We start from the raw sequence: 14,760 nt of genomic DNA, 5'->3' as shown, positions 1-14,760 counted from the left end.
AATGGGTAGAGCCATGGTCTTAATTTTAGGTCCCCTAGCTCCATCACAGTCAATAACTGGGAGTGCTCTTCCTTTTGGATTATACTGCTCAAATCTAAGGTAGTTTATAAGACTGCAAACCAAGCTGTTTCAGTTTGAACCTTTAACAGAGTTGCAAACTAGACAGAGTACAAAGTAGTCCCAGAATATGGAGAACAGTTGAGGGAAGGTTACAGGCTCAATCAGTTTTTAATACATCTTTGGCACTTCTTGATGTACCCAAGCATCCAACCTGTAGTAAAAAAAACAGAACAACAATGTTTGTACCAAATCCCTTGTAGTTGCTCTGAAAATGTACTGTGGGTAGGCAAAACGTTCTTGAGGAAAGCTATCCCTTACTCAGAGAAAAGACACCTGATTTTCTCAGTTCACAGAGCTCCTCAGAGGTCGTTTTGAGCTTGTTGGGAAGCTCTTCTATGCGTAACAAGGTTGGCCCTGGATCCTTGTGAGAGTTAGGAAGGCTTTCTTGAACACAAATAGTATAATGTGATTTACTTCGTAATTCACTCAGCCAAATGAAATCGGTCAAGAACCTTTCCCTTAATTGCCTTGAATAGTTGTATTTATTTTACCAAATTCTTTTCTTTCTAAATAACACCTTCATGTCTTTCTGCTGTCTAATGTCTGCAGATTTCTTTTCTGGTGGTGACTGCTAGTGTTTACTGGAAATTTCAACTTGGATTAATACTAAAATATATTTTCATTTTGATTTAACAAAGTGTGTTAGGGAACAACCCTGAATAAAATACATTAACGGCTTGAAAAAGAGGGTTCACGCAGTTACAGAATAATAACAGAACCAGCTAATAGGACCAGACCCTGTGTCTATTGTGTGAAGATGCAAACCCTTCATGACCCTTTGGGCTTTGGCAAGAGCAAATATAGGAACCCTAATAGTACATAATGGGTCTGACAAAGTGCACATGCACAAGTATAATTCAAAAAGGTGTCTCCTCATTTTCAGACAATGCTTGACTGGGCTCCAGGTATCTCATAACCTCTGGGCAATCTTGATTCCTTGAAGAGAACTCCATGCAAGTCTTCAGTCACCTGGGGTGCCTTGTGAGGGTCTACCAGTCACAGTGGCAGCTTCTGTCCTTACAGAGCAGTCCAGCCCCATATCGCACACAAGTTAAGTTGTTGGAATCCATGCTTCATGCAAGTCTAAGGGAGAGCAATCACGAGCAAATGTGCTGCTCCAATCAATGTGTTTGCCTAACAAAACATTTTACTAAATGTTCAAACTAAACATAAGGTTCTAATAGTCCCAGTATTTATTCCACTTTTAGGCAAAGGCATGGAGGCTAAAACAATCTCCTGTCTTATATTTAAAGTTCTTCTCCCACTGTAGTGCATCCTCCTTCTTTGTCCTCTTGTTTTTATGTTCCCTGGGAGGTATTCCCAGTTTGAACTTGCCAATGTGTTAATATGAATTTACTCCAGACAATGTTAGGCAACATCAGCAAAATAGGAAGAGTATAAAGGGGTGGGAAAGGCTATTTTAGGGAGGGCATCAAAGCACAGGGTTATGCAGGCTTGCATACACCTGGGCAAGGAAAATGTGCAAGGGAACAACCATTTTTTGGCAGTCATGCATGCAGTAACCAAACAGACACCACAATTCATTTGGTTAACACATACACAATCCACACAATACTCGTAAATGTCCCACACATAAGGATTTGCAGTGGACCCAAATTACAGGAAAGGCAATAGGCAGTTTCCACACAGTATTGCTGGTTTTAAAAAAAAGAGAGATCCCTTACACCTGCACTAGAATTCTACAGCCATCAACACCAGACACCTCTTAATCTTGGATGACTGGCAGTTAACATTTTTATTCAGGTTGTAGAGTACTTTGGGTGATCCTTTCATCACCATTGGTTAGTGTGCTGCTGAAAAACTGCAATGAAAAAACATTGGTGCACATTGTAGAGTTCACCATAAAACCAATACTGGGCAGGCCCACCAAAAAAAAAAAAAAATAATAATACTGCAGGATGCATACGTTTTTCTAGGCAATGAAGATTATGTTCACCCCCAAGTATGAACAATGATTAACCACCTTATGTTCAGAAAGCCATAAAATACACTATATTTCAGTGGTTCTTAACCTGTGGTCCCTGTACCCCTTGTGGAGAGGGTGGGGTGGTGAGGCGGTCCACAACACCTATTCAGGGGGTACATGAGAGTTTATAAAATTAAATATTATAAGCAGATTAATTATACACGTACATATATGCAGTAACAATTAATATAAACTTGAACATTTGAAAATGTTCATTAAATGATAAGGAATTTGCGATTCCAATTAAGTTGCTATCCTTAGATTGATTTGAGGGAGCAGCACAAGGATAGCTAAAAACAAAAAAAAGTAGCCTCAATTGAAGCACCACAGACAAAAAAGCATGCATTAGGAGCAAAAAGTAACATGCTAGAATTGTTTTTAAAAAAAATGAACACTTCCACTCTTCCCATTAAAGAGTCTATTACTATAAATTTGTTTGTTATTTGATTTTTTTCCATATGTAAGTTTTTGTTTGATCTAATTCCTCTTTTTATACTTTTTTGTATTTTTTTTGGTTCAACTCATAGAAATAGCTTAGGACTGGGGACCCAGCTTTAAGTAGTGATTCACTTGGGGTCTTTTCAAATCCAGATGACAAAGAACCACTGACCTAGTTTCTTAACCATATAGCTTAGAAAACAGGGGGCAAGAATATTTTACAAAATATGTGAACATTGATGAGAAAGTTTTAATGGCCAAGTTAATTCACCCACTGTGTAGGGATCAACTAGTGTGATACTTGCGTCCACAGCTAAAAATGCTCATGATTAAAAATAGAGATTAATGGTACAATGTCTACAAAGGTATGAAACAGGTTAGAATATTTGAAAATTGAGGAAATCTTCATCCCTTTCCTGTGCCCCAGACCAAAGACAACACCCAAGTTTTGTTCAGAGCAACAGATTCATCACAATGCTGGCAAAGAAAACTTGCAAAATTCTATTTTTGGATCCATATAAATGGTCACCAAAAACGGAACAAGTTGTTGCTTACTTCGGCAGTCCTGCCTGAGCGCATCGCCGTAATAACCAAGTTGACAGTAGCCGCAGTCCTGGCCCTCTGTGTGATAGAGGCACTTCAGGCACATTCCAGAAAGCTTGTCGCAGGCCTCTGGATCAGTCATGTCAATGTTGTTGTTGCACTGGCAACGCTGGCAGAAACCTCCAGCCTCAAGCAGATTTCCAAAATATCCAGAGTCACATTCATCGCATCGGGCTCCTATAAAATGCAAGTACAGGACAATAAGTTGTTGTCGGACACAGTGATGCTTCATATAAACAGAGGAAAACATCATCCCTGAAATCCTGCAAATGAAATTTATTTTTTCAAACGTGTCTTAGATTGATTTAATTACCCGAAAAAAATAACTGCCCTGGTGGGTGGAATTTTTCTTTCTGTTGTCCCCTTCTTTTTTGTTCACCCGTTGAACTTATTTATTGCCTTTTTTATTCATATTTTTTTCTATCTAGGTTAACTTGCCATGCCCTCCTTTGAAATTTTCATTTCTCAGTTTTTCCATGTTCACTTATTTATGCAACTTATTGTTTCCTTCTTCCTTCCTTTTTACCAATTCTTTCTGATTTCCTGATATTTTCCTAGCCTATCTATAGCGTTTATATTTGTTAAATCAAAGTTTTGAAGCTGTACCAATCGAAAACCTCATAACACAAGAGGTCAACGACCTATTTGTGCAGCACTTGATAATACTCTGAATAAACATAGTATGTATTGACCTAACTTAAATATTCCAGCACATCTATACAAGTTTATATTTTCTGGTATGTACGTGCAGAGTTTGATTTAATGGGCATTACTTTCAAATTACGAGCATATAACAGTTCTCATCCAGTAAGTACTACGAATAGACAAAAAATGCAACCCTCCTGAAATAAATGTAAATATCTAAGTTAATTGCCTTGGGTTTCAAAACAATGTTTTATTATCTAGTTTCTTGGTCTAGCATTTACGTAAGTTTGGAGACATATCCCTAAGAGAGGCAAATGTTTTAAAGCCTTGAGCACACCACATTATCTAGAAGATAGCCTGCCTGGGAGCACTGTCTGGCTCCCCCCGAGACTTTCTCTAGGAAATGCTTTTTGCAGTGGCGTCAGCACTCTAATATCTGTAAACAAGCAAGGCATGCCTTATCGTGTAATGTTGGACTCTATCTTTGTAGCAGTTGCCAGCAATAAACGCTGGAGAATGTGCAGGTTTAAATACAAAGCCTCAAATAGTTTTTCCTTCGTAACTAGTACATAGGTATGCTGTGCACAGACATGGTTATTAAGTCTTTTCTATTTGTAGTAGTCAAAAAAGATTTAGTTGACTAGTTGTAGGATTGCACAAACATTTTAACTGTAGTCAATAAAGTAGACAGGAACATTTGCAGGTCCCCTTAACAAATATGTAACCATTTTTATTGTTGGTTTGTGTTGTTAGTTGTATAGCAATTTATGGCCACTGGTGTGGCTCTTTAGCGCTGTTGTGGCCTTGTAAGCGTTGAAGATTTATTTGAAATAGTTTGATGGAAGTTTTAATCATCATATAATGAAAATGTCACTTACCCAGTGTACATCTGTTCGTGGCATCAGTCGCAGTAGATTCGCATGTTCTGCAATAGCTCGCCATCTGGTGTTGGGCCGGAGTGTTACAAGTTGTTTTTCTTCGAAGAAGTCTTTCGAGTCACGGGACCGAGTGACTCCTCCTTTTGTCTCCATTGCGCATGGGCGTCGACTCCATCCTCGATTGTTTTTCCCCGCAGAGGGTGAGGTAGGAGTTGAATTGTAGTAATAGTGCCCATGCAATGGAGTGACTAAGTATGCACTTATTTAAGGTTGAGATGATACATATATAAATAATTGAAGGTAACTTCCAAACTGCTACAGGCTCCCGGGGAGGCGGGTGGGCACATGCGAATCTACTGCGACTGATGCCACGAACAGATGTACACTGGGTAAGTGACATTTTCAGTTCGATGGCATCTGTCGCTGTAGATACGCATGTTCTGCAATAGACTAGTAAGCAGTTATTTCCCCAAAAGCGGTGGATCAGCCTGTAGGAGTGGAAGTAGTCTGAAATAATGTCCTTAATACAGCTTGACCTACTGTGGCTTGTTGTGCGGATAACACGTCTACACAGTAGTGCTTGGTGAATGTGTGAGGCGTAGACCATGTGGCTGCCTTACATATTTCTTGCATTGGGATGTTTCCTAGAAAGGCCATGGTAGCACCTTTTTTTCTGGTTGAGTGTGCCCTTGGTGTAATGGGCAGCTGTCGTTTAGCTTTAAGGTAGCAGATTTGGATGCATTTAACTATCCATCTGGCTATACCTTGTTTTGAAATTGGGTTTCCTGCATGAGGTTTTTGAAATGCAATAAAGAGTTGTTTAGTCTTTCTGATGTTCTTTGTTCTGTCAATGTAATACATTAATGCTCTTTTGACATCTAATGTATGTAGTGCCCTTTCAGCTACGGTATCTGGCTGTGGAAAGAACACCGGAAGTTCCACTGTTTGATTTAGATGGAACGGTGAAATAACCTTTGGCAAAAATTTAGGATTGGTCCTTAGGACGACTTTATTTTTGTGTAGTTGTATAAAAGGTTCCTGTATAGTAAACGCCTGAATCTCGCTTACTCTTCTCAGGGAAGTAATGGCGATGAGAAATGCCACCTTCCAGGTTAGGAACTGTATGTCGCAGGAGTGCATGGGTTCAAAAGGTGGACCCATAAGTCTAGTTAGGACAACATTTAGGTTCCATGAAGGAACAGGTAGTGTTCTTGGTGGTATAATTCTCCTAAGGCCCTCCATGAATGCTTTAATGACTGGTATTTTATATAGGGAAGTTGAATAGGTAGTCTGCAGGTATGCAGATATTGCTGCAAGGTGAATCTTAATGGAAGAGAAAGCTAGGTTAGATTTTTGTAAGTGAAGCAAGTAACCCACTACATGTTCTGGAGTTGTGTGTAATGGTTGTATTTGATTAATATGGCAGTAGCAAACAAACCTCTTCCATTTACTTGCATAGCAGTGCCTGGTGGATGGCCTTCTTGCTTGTTTTATGACTTCCATACATTCTTGGGTAAGTTGTAAGTGCCCGAATTCTAGGATTTCAGGAGCCAGATTGCTAGATTCAGCGATGCTGGATCTGGGTGTCTGATCTTTTGGTTGTGCTGTGTCAACAGATCTGGCCTGTTGGGCAATTTGATGCAGGGTACCACTGATAGGTCTAGCAGCGTTGTGTACCAGGGTTGCCTTGCCCAAGTTGGTGCTATCAATATGAGTTTGAGTTTGCTTTGACTGAGTTTGTTTACCAGGTAAGGAAGGAGAGGGAGAGGAGGAAAAGCGTAAGCAAATATCCCTGACCAGTTCATCCATAGGGCATTGCCTTGGGATTGTTTGTGTGGGTATCTGGATGCGAAGTTTTGGCATTTTGCGTTCTCCCTTGTCGCAAACAAGTCTATCTGAGGTGTTCCCCAGAGTTTGAAATAAGTGTTCAGTATTTGGGGGTGAATTTCCCATTCGTGGACCTGTTGGTGATCTCGAGAGAGATTGTCTGCGAGTTGATTTTGTATCCCTGGTATAAACTGTGCAATTAGGCGAATTTGGTTGTGAATTGCCCAATGCCAAATTTTTTGTGCTAACATGCTTAACTGCGTGGAGTGCGTCCCTCCCTGCTTGTTTAGATAATACATTGTTGTCATGTTGTCTGTTTTGACGAGAATGTATTTGTGAACTATTATTGGTTGGAAAGCTTTTAGTGCTTGAAAAACTGCAAGAAGTTCTAGGTGATTGATATGCAGTTTTGTTTGATGTACGTTCCATTGTCCTTGTATGCTGTGTTGATCGAGGTGTGCTCCCCACCCTGTCATGGAAGCATCTGTTGTTATTACGTATTGTGGCACTGGGTCTTGAAAAGGCCGCCCCTTGTTTAAATTTATGTTGTTCCACCACAGAAGCGAGAGGTAAGTTTGGCGGTCTATTAACACCAGATCTAGAAGGTGACCCTGTGCTTGAGACCACTGTGATGCTAGGCATTGTTGTAAGGGCCTCATGTGCAGTCTTGCGTTTGGGACAATGGCTATGCATGATGACATCATGCCTAGGAGTTGTAATACCATCTTTGCTTGTATCTTTTGTGTTGGATACATGCGTTGTATGATGGTGTTGAAATTTTGAATTCTTTGTGGACTTGGAGTGGCTACTCCCTTTGATGTGTCTATTATGGCTCCCAGGTATTGTTGTACCTTGCGTGGCCGAATCTTGGATTTTGTGAAATTGACGGTGAACCCTAGTTTGAAGAGGGTTTGTATGATATGATTTGTGTGATTTGAGCACTCTATTAACGAATGGGCCTTGATTAGCCAGTCGTCTAGATATGGGAACATGTATTTGCTGCCTTCTGATGTGTGCAGCGACTACCGCTAGACATTTGGTAAAGACTCTTGGTGCGGTTGTTAATCCGAAAGGCAGTACCTTGAATTGGTAATGTATTCCTTTGAATACAAACCTTAGGTATTTCCTGTGCGATGGGTGAATTGGTATATGGAAATAAGCATCCTTGAGGTCTAAAGTTGCCATGTAGTCGTGCAGCTTTAGCAATGGCAATACTTCTTGTAGTGTGACCATGTGGAAGTGGTCTGATTTGATGAAAGTGTTGACTACTCTGAGGTCTAGGATTGGTCTCAGTGTTTTGTCCTTCTTTGGTATCAGAAAGTACAGTGAGTAAACTCCTGTGTTTATTTGTGTGTTTGGCACTAATTCGATTGCATTCTTTTGCAATAGTGCCTGCACTTCTATCTCTAGGAGATTGGAATGGTGTGTTGTTAAATTTTGTGCTTTTGGTGGTATGTTTGGAGGGAACTGTAGAAATTCTATGCAGTAACCATGTTGGATAATTGCTAGAACCCAAGTGTCTGTAGTGATTTTCTCCCATGCTCTGTAATAATGACCTATTCGTCCCCCCACTGGTGTTGTGTGGAGGGGGTGAGTGACATGTGAGTCACTGTTTAGTAGTAGGGGTTTTGGGGCTTTGGAATCTTCCTCTATTTCTAGGGAATTGCCCTCCTCTATATTGTCCCCGAAAACCTCCTCTATACTGTCCTTGGTAACTGGACGGTGTGGCTTGTGAGGTGCTGGCTTGTGTGCTTTGACCCCGAAACCCCCCTCGAAAGGGCGGTTTACGGAATGAGCTGTAATTCCCTCTGCTCTGCGGGGAGTAGAGTGCGCCCATGGCTTTGGCAGTGTCCGTATCTTTTTTGAGTTTCTCAATCGCTGTGTCCACTTCTGGACCGAACAGTTCTTTTTCATTAAAAGGCATATTGAGAACTGCTTGTTGAATCTCTGGTTTAAATCCAGACGTTCGGAGCCATGCATGCCTTCTGATAGTTACAGATGTATTAATTGTCCGTGCAGCTGTATCTGCAGCGTCCATGGAGGAGCGGATCTGGTTGTTGGAGATGGCCTGTCCCTCCTCAACCACTTGTTTTGCCCTATTTTGAAAGTCTTTGGGCAGATGTTCAATGAGATGTTGCATCTCGTCCCAGTGGGCTCTGTCATAGCGCGCAAGTAGTGCCTGGGAGTTCGCGATGCGCCACTGGTTTGCAGCTTGTGCTGCGACTCTTTTACCAGCTGCATCAAACTTGCGGCTTTCTTTATCTGGGGGTGGTGCATCTCCAGATGTGTGAGAGTTGGCCCTTTTCCTAGCTGCTCCTACAACGACAGAGTCTGGTGGCAGCTGTGTTGTGATGAAAGCCGGGTCTGTAGGAGGCGGCTTATACTTTTTTTCCACCCTTGGTGTGATTGCCCTACTTTTGACCGGGTCCTTAAATATGTCTTTTGCGTGCCGGTGCATACCAGGGAGCATAGGCAGGCTTTGGTAGGAGCTGTGGGTGGAGGAGAGTGTGTTGAACAGGAAATCATCCTCGACCTGTTCTGAGTGGAGGCTTACGTTGTGAAATTGTGCTGCTCTAGCCACCACCTGAGAGTACGCGGTGCTGTCTTCTGGTGGAGATGGTTTTGTAGGGTATGCCTCTGGGCTGTTATCTGACACTGGGGCGTCGTATAGGTCCCATGCGTCCTGGTCTTGGTCACCCTGGCTCATGGTGGTGTGAGCTGGGGAGTGTGATGGCGTTTGTGCTGGTGAAACGTTAATCACGGGCGGAGGAGAGGGTGGTGGTGTAACTCTTTTCACCACTTTTGGTTGTGGTGCTTGTTCCGTCTGGAACTCCAACCTTCTCTTTCTCTTAATGGGGGGAAGGGTGCTTATTTTTCCTGTCCCCTGCTGAATGAAGATACGCTTTTGCGTATGGTCCGCATCCGTTGCTTGTAGCTCTTCCTCAAACCTATGCTTCTGCATTTGGGAGGTTAGCGAGTGCTCTTCTGTATAAGAGCCTGAAGCTGGGTCGCTTGCAGTTTGTTTCGGCGTCGAAACTGTGTCTGCGTGTTTTTTCGGCTCCGAGGTGACTTTTTTCCTTTTCGGGGCCGAAACCTCTCGGCGTCGATCTGTTTCGGTGCCGCTGTCTCGGCGTCGAGCCGTGTCCACACCGGCATCTCGGTGTCGAGGCTTGTCTCCAGCACTTTCTCGGTCCCGAGAAGGCTGCGTGCCGGTGTCTCGACCGGAGTCGGACGATCTCGGCACTGTTTTGGCCTTTTTCGGTGCCGACGGTCGGTCACCGAATTTATGGGTGGAGCCATGGCCTGGTGGCAGTGGCGTCCCCTGGGCCTTGTAAATGTTTCTTTGTGTGGTTTTCGACGTCTTACTCACGGTTTGTGTATCGTCGAATCCTTCGGAGTCTGAGTCTTGGATCGAGAAGGTACCTTCCTCTTCCTGTTCCTCGAACTCCCGTCGGGCTGTCGGTGCGGACGCCATTTGAAGTCTTCTGGCTCGACGGTCTCGGAGTGTTTTTCTGGACCGGAACGCACGACAGGCCTCGCAGGTGTCTTCGCTGTGCTCAGGTGACAGGCACAGGTTGCAGACCAAGTGTTGGTCTGTGTAGGGGTATTTATTGTGGCATTTGGGGCAGAAACGGAACGGGGTCCGTTCCATCGGCGTTCTTCAGCACGCGGTCGGGCCGACCAGGCCCCGACGGAGGATCGCAAAATTACCCCGAAGGGCACCGGAGCTCTTCGATCTTCGATGCGGTGTTGAATGTAGGTATGCCGATCCCGAACGCAACAATACCGACGAAAATCTTCCGAAATTAACTATTTTTTCTGTTCCGAAACTCGGAGCGACAGGAACACGTCCGAACCCGATGGCGGAAAAAAAACAATCGAGGATGGAGTCGACGCCCATGCGCAATGGAGACAAAAGGAGGAGTCACTCGGTCCCGTGACTCGAAAGACTTCTTCGAAGAAAAACAACTTGTAACACTCCGGCCCAACACCAGATGGCGAGCTATTGCAGAACATGCGTATCTACAGCGACAGATGCCATCGAACACTTTGTTTTTGATCCATGCAGCCATAACTTGGATATGTGATTTTTTTTTTATTTAGTATTTTAAAGTTACTGATGTGATCAATGGGAGTAAATACCACAGAACCAGTTGTTGGAAAGTAGAGCACACTTTTATCCTCTTATAATATGCATGTATGTATGAGTGTGCGTAGGAGGTGTTTGTATTGCACAAGGCTAGCCAAAAGGTGCTGTACACAGTCGAAGGCAAGCATAGAGTCAACGAGTATTAAAAGGAGTAGCTGAGTTTCAGGAGAAGTTCATTGTGACAGTATTGTAATTTGGTGTGTGTTTTCAACTCTTTCACACTGAGTTGCACTGAGGCAGTCCTGATGCATAGGGGGCTGTTGTAAGGAAATGCCTCCTTGGCATGGTTACCCCCTGACTTTTTGCCTTTGCTGATGCTATGTTTTGAATTGAAAGTGTGCTGAGGCCTGCTAACCAGGCCCCAGCACCAGTGTTCTTTCCCTAACCTGTACTTTTGAATCCACAACTGGCACACCCTGGCATCCAGGTACCAAGGGCCCTGATGCCAGGGAAGGTCTCGAAGGGCTGCAGCATGTCTTATGCCACCCTGGAGACCCCTCACTCAGCACAGACACACTGCTTGCCAGCTTGTGTGTGCTGGTGAGAACAAAACGAGTAAGTCGACATAGCACTCCCCTCAGGGTGCCATGCCAGCCTCTCACTGCCTATGCAGGTATAGATAAGTCACCCCTCTAGTAGGCCTTACAGCCCTAAGGCAGGGGGCACTATACCATAGGTGAGGGCACCAGTGCATGAGCACTGTGCCCCTACAGTGTCTAAGCAATACCTTAGACATTGTAAGTGCAGGGTAGCCATAAGAGTATATGGTCTGGGAGTCTGTTTTACACGAACTCCACAGCACCATAATGGCTACACTGAAAACTGGGAAGTTTGGTATCAAACTTCTCAGCACAATAAATGCACACTGATGCCAGTGTACATTTTATTGTAAAATACACCACAGAGGGCACCTTAGAGGTGCCCCCTGAAACCTTAACCGACTATCTGTGTAGGCTGACTGGTTCCAGCAGCCTGCCACAACCGAGACATGTTGCTGGCCCCATGGGGAGAGTGCCTTTGTCACTCTGAGGCCAGTAACAAAGCCTGCACTGGGTGGAGATGCTAACACCTCCCCCAGGCAGGAGCTGTAACACCTGGCGGTGAGCCTCAAAGGCTCACCCCTTTGTCACAGCACCGCAGGACACTCCAGCTAGTGGAGTTGCCCGCCCCCTCCGGCCACGGCCCCCACTTTTGGCGGCAAGGCCGGAGAAAATAATGAGAAAAACAAGGAGGAGTCACTGGCCAGTCAGGACAGCCCCTAAGGTGTCCTGAGCTGAAGTGACTAACTTTTAGAAATCCTCCATCTTGCAGATGGAGGATTCCCCCAATAGGATTAGGGATGTGACCCCCTCCCCTTGGGAGGAGGCACAAAGAGGGTGTACCCACCCTCAGGGGTAGTAGCCATTGGCTACTAACCCCCCAGACCTAAACACGCCCTTAAATTTAGTATTTAAGGGCTTCCCTGAACCTAAAGATTTGGATTCCTGCAACTTACCTGAAGAAGAAGACTGCTGAGCTGAAAAACCCCTGCAGAGGAAGAACAGAAGACACCAACTGCTTTGGCCCCACTCCTACCGGCCTGTCTCCTGCCTTCCAAAAGAAACCTGCTCCAGTGACGCTTTCCAAGGGACCAGCGACCTCTGAATCCTCTGAGGACTGCCCTGCTTCAAGAAAGACTAGAAACTCCCGAGGACAGCGGCACTGCTCCAAAAGAACTGCAACTTTGTTTCAAGGAGCAGATTTAAAGACCCATGCAACTCCCCGCAAGAAGCGTGAGACTTGCAACACTGCACCCGGTAACCCCGACTCGACTGGTGGAGAAACAACGCTTCAGGGAGGACCCTCCGGCGACTCTACGACTGTGAGTAACCAAAGTTGTCCCCCCTGAGCCCCCACAGCGACACCTGCAGAGGGAATCCCCAGGCTCCCCCTGACCGCGACTGCCTGAACTCCATTTCCCGACGGCTGGAAAAGACCCTGCACCCGCAGCCCCCAGCACCTAAAGGAACGGAACTCCTGTGCAGGAGTGACCCCCAGGAGGCCCTCTCCCTTGCCCAGGTGGTGGCTACCCCGAGGAGCCCCCCCCTTGCCTGCATCGCTGAAGAGACCCCTTGGTCTCTCATTGAAAACCATTACAAACCTGACGCGTGTTTGCACACTGCACCCGGCCGCCCCCGCGCTGCTGAGGGTGTACTTTTTGTGCTGACTTGTGTCCCCCCCGGTGCCCTACAAAACCCCCCTGGTCTGCCCTCCGAAGACGCGGGTACTTACCTGCTGGCAGACTGGAACCGGGGCACCCCCTTCTCTCCATTGAAGCCTATGTGTTTTGGGCACCTCTTTGACCTTTGCACCTGACCAGCCCTGAGCTGCTGGTGTGATAACTTTGGGGTTGCTCTGAACCCCCAACGGTGGGCTACCTTGGACCAAAAACTGAAACCTGTAAGTGACTTGCTTACCTGTTAAAACTAACAATAACTTACCTCCCCCAGGAACTGTGAAAATTGCACTGTGTCCACTTTTAAAACAGCTTATTGTGTTTTATGTGAAAAGTATACATGCTAATGAAATGATTCAAATTTCCTAAAGTACTTACCTGCAATACCTTTCAAATGAGATATTACATGTAAAATTTGAACCTGTGGTTCTTAAAATAAACTAAGAAAATATATTTTTCTATAACAAAACCTATTGGCTGGATTTGTCTCTGAGTGTGTGTTCCTCATTTATTGCCTGTGTGTATGTACAACAAATGCTTAACACTACTCCTTGGATAAGCCTACTGCTAGACCACACTACCACAAAATAGAGCATTAGTATTATCTCTTTTTGCCACTATCTTACCTCTAAGGGGAACCCTTGGACTCTGTGCATACTATTCCTTACTTTGAAATAGTGCATACAGAGCCAACTTCCTACACTGGTGGATCAGCGGTGGGGTACAAGACTTTGCATTTGCTGGACTACTCAGCCAATACATGATCACACGACAAATTCCCAAAATTGTCATTAGAAATTGATTTTTTGCAATTTGAAATTTTTCTAAATTCTTAAAAGACCTGCTAGGGCCTTGTGTTAGATCCTGTTTAGCATTTCTTTTAGAGTTTAAAAGTTTTGTAAAAGTTTGAATTAGAACCTAGAACTAGTTTTAGATTCTTAAAAAGTATTCCAACTTTTAGAAACATAATGTCTAGTACAGATATGAATGTGGTGGAACTCGACACCACACCTTACCTCCATCTTAAGATGAGGGAGCTAAGGTCACTCTGTAAAGTAAAGAAAATAGCAATGGGCTCCAGACCTTCCAAACTACAGCTCCAGGAGCTGTTGGCAGAGTTTGAAAGAGCCAACCCCTCTGAGGATGGCAACTCAGAGGATGATGATAGTGACTTGGAGGTTGATTCCCCCCCACCAGTCCTATCTAGGGAGAACAGGGCCTCTCAAGCCCTGACTCCACAAATAATAGTCAGAGATGCTGGTTCCCTCACAGGAGGGACCAACAACTCTGAAATCACTGAGGATAACTCCAGTGAAGAGGACATCCAGTTAGCCAGGATGGCCAAAAGATTGGCTTTGGAAAGACAGATCCTAGCCATAGAAAGGGAAAGACAAGAGATGGGCCTAGGACCCATCAATGGTGGCAGCAACATAAATAGGGTCAGAGATTCTCCTGACATGTTGAAAATCCCTAAAGGGATTGTAACTAAATATGAAGATGGTGATGACATCACCAAATGGTTCACAGCTTTTGAGAGGGCTTGTGTAACCAGAAAAGTGAACAAATCTCACTGGGGTGCTCTCCTTTGGGAAATGTTCACAGGAAAGTGTAGGGATAGACTCCTCACACTCTCTGGAAAAGATGCAGAATCTTATGACCTCATGAAGGGTACCCTGATTGAGGGCTTTGGATTCTCCACTGAGGAGTATAGGATTAGATTCAGGGGGGCTCAAAAATCCTCGAGCCAGACCTGGGTTGACTTTGTAGACTACTCAATAAAAACACTAGATGGTTGGATTCAAGGCAGTGGTGTAAGTAATTATGATGGGCTGTACAATTTATTTGTGAAAGAATACCTGTTAAGTAATTGTTTCAATGACAAACTGCATCAGCATCT

The 14,760-nt window shown here is 44.4% G+C and overlaps 1 protein-coding gene across 2 annotated transcripts in view; it reads right to left on the bottom strand.

Annotated features, from left to right (window-relative positions):
- Nucleotides 1-14,760, bottom strand: part of LAMB1 (laminin subunit beta 1) — a 728,031-nt gene that overhangs the window by 283,938 nt on the left and 429,333 nt on the right. For both annotated transcript variants that reach the window (XM_069229822.1, XM_069229821.1), the window contains one exon: nucleotides 3,101-3,325. In XM_069229822.1, the coding sequence (XP_069085923.1) occupies nucleotides 3,101-3,325 (225 nt within the window). The remainder of the gene's footprint in view (nucleotides 1-3,100; nucleotides 3,326-14,760) is intronic.

The sequence above is a fragment of the Pleurodeles waltl genome, chromosome 4_1 (assembly GCF_031143425.1).
Source record: "Pleurodeles waltl isolate 20211129_DDA chromosome 4_1, aPleWal1.hap1.20221129, whole genome shotgun sequence".
Taxonomy (NCBI): Eukaryota; Metazoa; Chordata; class Amphibia; order Caudata; family Salamandridae; genus Pleurodeles; species Pleurodeles waltl.
Note: the sequence above shows the minus strand (reverse complement) of the source record. Positions and strands in the feature narration are given on the sequence as shown.